Source organism: Eurosta solidaginis, chromosome 5 (assembly GCF_040869045.1).
Source record: "Eurosta solidaginis isolate ZX-2024a chromosome 5, ASM4086904v1, whole genome shotgun sequence".
Classification (NCBI taxonomy): Eukaryota; Metazoa; Arthropoda; class Insecta; order Diptera; family Tephritidae; genus Eurosta; species Eurosta solidaginis.
In genome coordinates, this window is record NC_090323.1 from 52,685,807 (window position 1) to 52,696,597 (window position 10,791).

A 10,791-nucleotide genomic window follows, 5' to 3' on the forward strand; every position below is an offset into this window, starting at 1 on the left:
CGCTGCCGCGTAATACAATCAACGTCAAAGAGCCAAGTGATCCGGCTCGTACAGGGTAGCGCGAAGCTTTATCGCCACCCGGTTCACTCGGTTACCTCGACCCAAAGCGCCCACCACCACCAACGGCGCCTACTATTATCACGGGCATCACCATCAGTAGTACCTCCCCCAACCCTTCCATTAGCGCCAACCACGAGCGCAACAACCACCAGACGTACCGCCACCACCAGCTGGAACGCACACAGCGGGGCCGCGAACATAGGCCTGCGGCCACTAAAGTTAACACCTACAACAGGCGGTACCACCGACAACAATACTAGCCGCATCTTTATCAGCTACGTCCATACCGGCTACAACAATACTAGCCGCATCTTTATCAGCTACGTCCATACCGGCTATAACAATACTAGCGCAACCCTATCCGCTACGACCATAACGGCTACATCAATACTAGCCGCATCTTTATCAGCTACGACCATACAGGTTACAATATACCAGCTACAATGACAACCACAGGGCAGCGAACATAGGCCTGCGGCCAGTCCAATTGCGACAACGAGTTATCAGCGGTTAAAGCGGTGAGTTCGTTCCAATACTGAACTAAATATACGTATGTGTAGCCTCAACCTTGTTCTTTAGCAAGCTGCATCCACTTGTAGTAAAGTTAACTTATTATACCACGGAAAAAAAAGTAGACGTAACGTAAAGTGAAGTAAGGAGGTTTAATTAACTTAGAAGCATAAAAAAAAAAGAAAAAAAAAAAAACATATCTTAATGGTCATAGGTAGGCAATTTGTACTGCCCGTGAAACAAAAAAAAGTTTCAGGTATTAAAAGTTGCTTTGCGTTACAGTAAAATTTTGCTATTACTTTTTAATTAATACAATTGTTGCGGATATTTTTTTGGAATGAGCAAAAGGTATTGATATTGTTTCTGTAAGGAATAAAGTTTTATTGGTAATTCAAGTTCAATTACATTATCAGTTAAAACGCATTAAATTTATATTAAGGGATGCAATTAACGAGTAATGCAAATTAACTTACATTATCAACAAAAAAAAAAAAATACTATTTCTATAATCTTTATCAGTAAACTGTTAAATTTAGTGATAATGTAAGTTACAGTACATGCAAATTTTTATTGCTTACTGCCCTCTTACTAACTGCAGCATGCCCGTGTAAATTGTGAATAATTAATATGGCATCTATTTTATTGTTTTTTTTTTTCATTATCAACCTCAACTCAAGAAGTGAATGCATTGTCGAGTTTAACTTACAAATCATAAAATTTGCAGTGGAACTTAAATTGCTCATTCTACATGAATATATGTCAAAAATAAATTTATACATATTAAAGTAATACTATTATATACATACATGAAACCTTTCAAATCTGAATTATTTTCTTTGTTCTTTCATTTTAATATTTTAATTTTATTTTTTTTGACTGAGTTGAACTAAACACAAAACACTACCAGCACTGACTGGTACATGCAAAACAGTTTACGTTTCACCTGAACAAGTAAAACGATTTCATTAATTTCACTATAAATTTAAAAGTTCACTTTTGGCCTGAACAGGTAAAACGATGTCGTTAGTTTGACTATAAATTTAAAAGTTCACGTTTTACCTGAACATGTAAAACGATTTCGTTAATTTTACCATAAATTTAAAAGTCCACGTTCTACCTGAACAGGTAAATGATTTCGTTAATTTTTCTATGAATTTAAAAGTTCACGTTTTACTTGAACATGTAAATGATTCCGTTAATTTTTCTATGAATTTAAAAGTTCACGCTTAACTTGAACATGTAAATGATTTCGTTAATTTTTCTGTGAATTTAAAAGTTCACGTTTTACTTGAACATGTGAAACAATTTCTTCGAGGAGTATGATTTACCCCAAATTTAGTCTTAGTTGCGTTTATAACAATTTTCTTAGTACATGGTACATATTAGTGTCATTATACTATGTGTTATACCGAATTGATGTTTTGTTAAACTCAAAATAAGTCTACTACAACAACATATTAATTTTGTAAGGGGGCCCCAATTATCGGAAGTTGTATCCAAACTGTACAGCCCTAAGGTTGGTTTGTGAATGAAAAGAGAAAGGGCATTTAACCAAATTTCTACTTTGTATGTAATCTATCCACTATTCATAAGCACATTTATTTACAATTTTTTTTTGCACCAAGCGCTTATAACCCTTGTCAAAAAAAAAAGGAGGTGACATAAATATAGGTATAGCTTTAAATATTTCTTTCATAGCATACATACTTTAGTAATAATGATATCTGAATAGACTTGTAATTAGAATGGGAATGCTGGCGTCTACATTCTTTTAGAAGGCACTTAGGTAAATCAGGTGCCACCGAAAATTAGATGCGTCGGTGGCCATGGTTTTTGAGGGTGGGACATAGCACCGGGCGTCGCAACACCACCCGCGGTGCCCCCTATATATATTCGGCCCTTTTGTTTATTTTCCTTTCCCTTCTTTTATTTTAATTTTTCAGCTTTTTTGATTTCAGAGTAGTAACCGGTCATGTCTGGTTCGGTATTTTTTTTGTTGCGTTAGATTTCTTTTTGAATTTGAATTTTAAATTTTGAATTTAACGGTGTGTCGTTTTATTTGAATTTTAAGCGTTTTGAGTCGGTCTCTGCGCTTATGTCAGGTTTTTTGAATTTGACAGCTGTTAGTTGTGATAGGCATGATAGGAATTTTTTTCTGTTTATGGCGCAGGAACAGTAAGGTTGGCAAAGACCCGCCCCAGCCGACAATGACTAGCCACTGTGCACCACAACATCATGCCGACCGCCTTCCTTACTGCTTCCACTGTAAATGCGATTCCATAACAAAATACCTGCTGTAATGCCTGCAAGGTTGCATTCCTTTGAGTTTACCGCGTATGCACAATGAAATGTGCGCGTAAATTTATACAAATTGTGTAAATGATTTTTCATACAAAATTTGACAGCTCGTTTACGCACTAGTAAATTTATACGTTTACATACTTTATAAGGCATTTATAAGGTTACAGGAGTCCCCCTAATATTTCTCTATACTAGCCGTGTTTTTTTTTTTCACACGCGTATACCTTTACGTTTGTGCGTGAGAAAAAACGCCTATCCTCGCTTAGATAATGCTTAGGAGACCCATGTAGCGGCAGGTAAGTAAACAACTTGAAGATGATGTAAGGAAAATAAATAGTTTGCTTACGTGCGGAACTATTTAAATGTTAATAATTCTATCAGTATATTAAAATTTTGTGTACGTTTCTTCTTATTTTCTACAAAACAGATGTTTTATATTAGTGCTGCCAGCTCTCATAAAGTTGATCCAGATCGTTCCAATGAGATTTGAGCCAGAGCCAGAGCTCGATAAACCAACGGAACGGCCCTATAGAATTAGTGCAGAGGGTAAAGGCTCCATTACTGATACTTAGCATAGACTTGACTTGGCTTGCGAACTGTCACTTACAGTTCTGTTAAATGAACATTGCATGTTACTGATTACTCAAAACTTAACTTGACTTAGAAGTCTGTTGAATTTTGATTTTCTATGTAAGTTCTAAGTGACGTTTACATTTTGAGATGCCATTTGTTTGTTTCCATTTCATTTTGACATTTTGTCATACAAATTGAAATTTATTAAAAAATAAATTTCAACGCTGATTATGATGCCAGATTTTATGCGCCAAGTGGAGTATAATCGTGGCTAAGTTGCCAAGTTTACGCCAAGTCAAGTCAAGTCTATGCTAAGTAACAGTAATGGGGGCTTAAGAGCCTCCTGCGATTTACAACCCTACAAGAATACTGACTATCATATGACTATCATCTGATTGTCAGCAATGTCAACCTAACGATCAGCGCCTCATACAAACTTTCTATCACAAACTTAAGGGGACTTGCGCAAATGTGATGTAAACAACTGTGTACGTGTGAGTACTGCTCACTCTCATTCATTTTCCTGGATCAGTGCTGATACTCTAGCTATCAAAAAGTGTCATAAATGATAGTTTACTGTAGATATCAGGTTTGACTATTATACTATCATTAATGACCATTGGTTAATTCCGCCAAAAATGAAACAATGCTTTTTGCTTTTTATTTACTTTATTGCATTACGTTTTTAATTTTGTACGTGATAAAAGCATACGTGTTTCTTATTTGTTTAAAATAAATAGTTTTATAAGAATTCGAGTTCAGAATGTTCAATTTAAATTCAGAAAATAACAAAACAACAGAAGAGCGCTTTCCTCATGCGGAAACACATTTAAAAATGAATCACCACTAACCACTATAATTTTTCGCGCATCAATTTTTTGAGTGCGCCCCACACATTCCAACAGCTTTTGGTATTTTTTAATATTATTTTCGATTTTTTTTCTTTTAGCATGGAGCTTTGAAATGCTCTCTTTTTCATTTTTTAAACTTATTTTTTATATGGTTTTCGTCGGTTAAAAATGGCGGAATTTAAAAAATAGCAAAACAGCCGTGATAATCATTTGATTGTCATATGACAGTCAGTAGTGACAACATGATTATATCGGATAAACTGTTCTCGCATACATAAAATTCCGTTGAGAATTATGTATCTGTCTCACATGCATAATGGTATCTGCTGTATGTTCTTTTGTTCTGTACCAGGTGTCCGAAGCTTTCCCAGTTTGAGTCCTTTTTCATAATTATAGGCTGTCGTTGGGAACATGCGGACATGCGTGAGCGATCAAAGGAACATACATAAATTTGAGTATCAATGTTTACGTCATCGCAGGATCAGCATTGTCAATTACAAGTGTGAGTGTATTAGTAAAACTATCAGCGTTTCTTGTAGGGAAACACCCTACAAGAAACGCTGATAGTTTTACTAATACACTCACACTTGTTGACTTGTAATACACTCACACTTGTAATTGTGCTGATCCTGCGATGGCGTAAACATTGATACTCAAATTTATGTATGTTCCTTTGTTCGCTCACGCATGTCCGCATGTTCCCAACGACAGCCTATAATCAAGAAAAAGGACTCAAACTGGGAAAGCTTCGGACACCTGGTACAGAACAAAAGAACATACAGCAGATACCATTATGCATGTGAGACAGATACATAATTCTCAACGGAATTTTATGTATGCGAGAACAGTTTATCCGATTTAATCATGTTGTCACTACTGACTGTCATATGACAATCAAATGATTATCACGGTTGTTTTGTTATTTTTTAAATTCCGCCATTTTCAACCGACGAAAACCATATAAAAAATAAGTTTAAAAAATGAAAAAGAGAGCATTTCAAAGCTCCATGCTAAAAGAAAAAAAATCGAAAATAATATTACAAAATACCAAAAGCTGTCGGAACGTATGGGGCGGTTAGTGGTGATCCATTTTTAAATGTGTTTCCGCGTGAGGAAAGCGCTCTTCTGTTGTTTTGTTATTTTCTGAATTTAAATTGAACATTCTGAACTCGAATTCTTATGAAACTATTTATTTTAAACAAATAAGAAACACGTATGCTTTTATACGTACAAAATTAAAAAGGTAATGAAATAAAGTAAATAAAAAGCAAAAAGCATTGTTTCATTTTTGGCGGAATATAACAATGGTCATTTATGATAGTATAACAGTCAAACCTGATATCTACAGTAAACTATCATTTATGACACTTTTTGATAGATAGAGTGTCAGCACTGATCCAGGAAAAGGAATGAGAGTGAGCAGTACGGCTATATACTTAATCAGTAGGCCATGTTGGTGTATAAGAAGGAGAAAAAAACTCACACGTACACAGTTGTTTACATCACATTTGCGCAAGTCCCCTTAAGTTTGTGATAGAAAGTTTGTATGAGGCGCTGATCGTTAGGTTGACATTGCTGACAATCAGATGATAGTCATATGATAGTCAGTATTCTTGTAGGGCAGATGACTGAATTTTTGTATGTGTGCGTGTCGGGTATTTGACGCTTGCTCCGCGACTATCAAATAAAAAGCCATCAAACAGCATTTGCATTGAGAAACCATAGCGTTCGGACGTGAATATGTCGTCATCGGATGATGATTTTTTTTACTTGCAACTACAGCAGTTTTATTAAATAATAAAAAATTAATAAGAATTTTATTAAATAATAATAAAAGTTTTACGTTCCATAAAGCTGGTAACGTTGATAATTTTCAATAAATTTTAATATAAATTGCTGTTCTTCCGCGCACTTGTTCATTTTGAATGTCGACACAAACTAAATACAACACTGCTGTTTTGTTAATCACACCCCGCGACTATCAAATAAGCAAGCGTCAAATGAAAAAATTAAAAATTTTTGATTTTCATCAACTGTGTCACGAAGCCACCCGACTGCACTAACACACAGTCAATCTGGTTGTAAATCGCAGGAGGCTCTAAAACAAAGACACATATTTCAGTGACATCTGAGTATAATACGTATTGAAATTTAGTAGGACAAATTTTATGCGCAGCAATTTCAGAGGTGTATTTAAAGTTTGTCGCTCAGCAGTCCATATAAAGTTTAAGCTGGAGACATTGGTGCTTTATCGGTAACCGTATCGGTAACCTTTTAACAGCTGATTCGACCAACCTTATGAGAATCAATGCAATCGATTATTGGTGCCGCTAATGTCGTTACCGTATCGTAGCCAACCAATTGAGTTTTGTTTTAACCGTCGTAACGATAAACAGCTGATTACGTTAGGGATACGGATACAGCGATACGACATACGGCACCAATGACTCCGGCTTTAAGCGTAAATGTATATAGAAGTAAAAAAAAACACAGCAGTTGCATTTTATCAGAGTTGCCAAAGTATAATTTTATTATCAGTTATTTGTATGCAATATTTTACTTTTGGCAACTCTGTTCGATCGTCATCGTGTCGTGATCACTGTCGTTAAAAAACGAGCAATAATCGGCTGATGGTGGTCCGCAAACGCATTGCAAAGGAATATTGTTAGAATACTCCAACATGAAGAAAATGAAACACGTATTCCAATAATTTTTGCAGGATACTAACAGTGTCATGCTTTCGTATAGAATTACAAATTGATGATGGTGCAGCCATATGAAATGCGCCGCCTTTTACATATATCGGAACAAAATTCGACGGCCGATAATAGTATTAAAAAAGTGTCATCCGGTAGCGCTGGTATTTTTTGACAGCCGGTCGTCAGTACTACCAACATAACATTGACATTTCCGAAATTCGATGGCAGCCATTGAATTTTGTCGTCGCGTCTTTTGCAAAACATTTTCTTGCACTAAAAACTGTAAAAATGCCAATTTGTATTAATAAAAATGCAGAAAATTAGTGTGGATGAAGAGTTTGAACATTGAATAAGCTGTTTGTGCATCTTATTGCCAGAAATTTGTTTGTTGCGAAATAATAGCCTTTGAAAAGTTTGGTCACACCTCTCAATATATCAGAGTAATTCGTGTGGCTGTGTGTTGTTCTCCAATCGATTATATAGTAATTCGTTGATTTTGTATATATCCATTTAACTTCTATTGAAAAAGGGTGAATATGACTTCACCCTCACCGGCAAACAGCCCAATGCCACCACCCCAGGCACCTCCAGCTCAAAGTCCATCACCTTCACCGCACAGCCCATATCCACATCAACAAATGCCACAAGGACCACCGGGACAACAGGGCCCAGCTGGCGTAGGTCCGAATGGACCACCTCCACAACCTCATATGCAAGCACCACCATCACATGGTCAACATATACCTTTACCAAGTGGGCACCATGGTCCACCACCACCAGGACATCCTGGTGGTCCATATTCACATCCGATGCAACACGCACCGCAACATGGTTCTCCTCATGGGCCGCCACCGCAACACCAACAACACGGTGCAATGCCGCCAGGGCAACATGGTGTGGGACAACATGGTCCCGCTCCTCACGGAGGGCAAATACCACCTGGTCAGCATGGGCCACCTCCGGGTAGTAACGGTCCACCAGGGAGTGGACCCCCAATGTCGCATGCACCTCCGCAACATGGTGTTCCACCACAACATGGCCCGCCTGGTTCGCAACCACAACCAGGCGTGCAGGGTGCACCTCCGTCCCATATGAATGGACCACCAGGACAGGGACCACCTGGTCCCCCAGGGCCTCCCGTTCCTCCACCACAAGGTCATCACATGCCGCCACATCATCAAAATATGGGTAAGTAGTACATCTATTGTGAAAAAAACAATGGTAGGTAAAAAATAATCCGCAATGTTTGGAATTCACAGGTCCACATATGGGTATGCAAATGGCGCCACAAGGTCCCAACATGCCACCAATGGGCTATCAGAGTCATGGAATGCCACCAAACGTAAGTCAAAAATTACTTGGTCTTTAATCTGTGTTTAATGTCTCGTAAAAAATTGTCAGTATTTATAATTTTTGTAATTTAACTTTGTGGATTCGATATGCAGTCACAAAGTTTAGAAGGAATGCAAGTTATAGGGAAGTGCTAAGTAGAAACAGTCTCTTGAGTGTAATGCCATTAAACTAACCATTCTGTGGATTGAACCTGACATTTTTATTTATCTTGAATTATTAAATTATAATCATGTTGAAGTCCGGGTCAACTTGTAGCTGAGTTGAATTTTCTTCTAATTGAAAAAACTTGTTTCTACAAATTTGATGTAGCCTTGCCAGGGGCGTGACCCAAGATCTTCGATGTGGTAGGCGGACCACGCTACCACTACACCACGGCGGCCGCCATATGGTATTTTTATTTATGTCGCATATATTTTCTTTATGTGGCATCAGTACTCTGCCCTGCCTAAATGGCAAGTCCACACCAAACTGTATCATCATTATTTGACACTTAACTGCCTAACCGTTTTTTTGTTTTTTATGCACAAAAAATTATGAAAGAACCATTCAAATTGACACAGCCTACAAAATGTACACATAGGAGATCCGAAATGCTTCTCATGTATATTCAGTGAACAATTTCAACATTAAACACCCGATAAAGTCCATAGTAATTTGTATATACCTACGTGGACTATATCGTAGCACATCCATCGCTGGTCTACCACAGATGTCGATGTCCGCCCCAGTTTCTCCAGTTTTTTCGCCTCGCGAAACCTGGCATTATCACCGACTAAATCCTCCGCGATCTTATTTACAACACTACCCTGCCGACTCTCCCACAACCCAAAATCTTTGGTGTGACGTTTGATCAGGATCTACATTTTGGTGAGCATGTAGCCGCAATTGTACCGAAAATCCAGAGCCGTAACAAAAAACTTGGGGGAAAGACAAAGAAACGCTCATTACCACTTACAAAGCAATTGGCCAGCCGATTGCATGCTACGCGTCCCCTATATGGTCGCCAACCCTAAAAACTACTTACTGGAAGAAGCTACAGGCCTGCCAAAATACTGCTCTCAGAACCGCCCCGGGCTATCTTCCTATGTCCCTTGAACACCATCTACATAATGAGGCGAGAATACTCTCCCCATCAGGGAGAGAAATGAGATGCTAACCAAACAGTTCCTGTTGAATATCCAGAAATCTGGGCATCTGATTGATTAGCCAACACCGCCTAGGGGCTTAAGGAGTCATCTCCGTAAACATTAAGAGGAAATACGGCACCTGACAACTCAGCCGTATGAAGCAAAAAACACAAGCAGGTCCTCAGTGAACTCCACAAACAGGCGTCGGACCTTTATGCCGGGAATTGCCCGCTGAATCCAGTACTCTAAGAACAGTAGCCAAAACTTTCAGAGGAGGAACGCACACTCCCCAGGGAAATGCGAGTCCCTCTAGCACAACTTCGATCTGGATACTGTAACAGTTTAAACTCTTACCTATCCAGAATCAAGCCCGACATACAAAATGTATGCCCTGCTTGCAATGTGCCCCCACATGACACCAACCATCTCTTTAATTGTAATGTGGAACCAACGCCTCTAACACCCCTCACATTATGGTCCACCCCTGTTGAAACAGCAAGCTTCCTTGGACTGCCGTTAGAGGATATTGATGACAATTTGTGATCGGTCGCTCCTATTGGGTGGGGCGAAACACTGCTACAACAACAACAACAACATGTCCACACCAAAGCGAAACAGTTACATTACAAGTTATTTCGAGAAAATTTGCTTTGTTAACTTTAGCATTAATCCCAAACGAATAGATGTATATATAGAGTAAGGTTACCTCCGAAGCTTAATACGTGGTGGTTTTTGATACCTATCGGATGAAAACGATACAAAAATTATAAAAAACACCAGATTTGCAACAATGGTAGACAGGTGATTTGTTGTTGTTGTTATTGTTGTAGCGATAAGGTTGCTCCCCGAAGAGTTTGGGGAGTGTTATCGATGTGATGGTCCTTTGCCGGATACAAATCCGGTACGCTCCGGTACCATAGCACCATTAAGGTGCTAGCCCGACCATCTCGGGAACGATTTATGTGGCCACATTAAACCTTCAGGCCATTCCCTCCCTCCCTACCCCCAAGATCCATGAGGAGCTTGGGGTCGCCAGAGCCTCGTCTGTTAGTGAAACAGGATTCGCCGCGGATGGGTGAGGTTGACAATTGGGTTTGGATAAGCTATATATTGCGCTGGCAACCTGAAAGGTTGCGCTACACAGCCCCTTGAATCTGGTATTTTAGTCGCCTCTTACGACAGGCATACCTACCGCGGGTATATTCTGATCCCCTAACCCGCAGGTGATTTGTATTTTGTATTTGTATTACCGTACTAGTGAAAGGAAATTAAAGGGTATTTTTCTCCTTCAAACTTAGCAAATGTTGTTGTTGTTGT

General features: G+C 38.6%; 1 protein-coding gene across 1 annotated transcript in view; it reads left to right on the top strand.

The window, feature by feature from the left end:
- Positions 1-7,212: 7,212 nt before the first annotated feature.
- brm (ATP-dependent helicase brm) overlaps positions 7,213-10,791 on the top strand; it is a 105,611-nt gene continuing 102,032 nt past the window's right edge. Inside the window, exons 1-2 of the mRNA XM_067786325.1 lie at positions 7,213-8,182; positions 8,254-8,336. Of these exons, the coding sequence (XP_067642426.1) occupies positions 7,531-8,182; positions 8,254-8,336 (735 nt within the window). The 5' untranslated portion in view covers positions 7,213-7,530. The remainder of the gene's footprint in view (positions 8,183-8,253; positions 8,337-10,791) is intronic.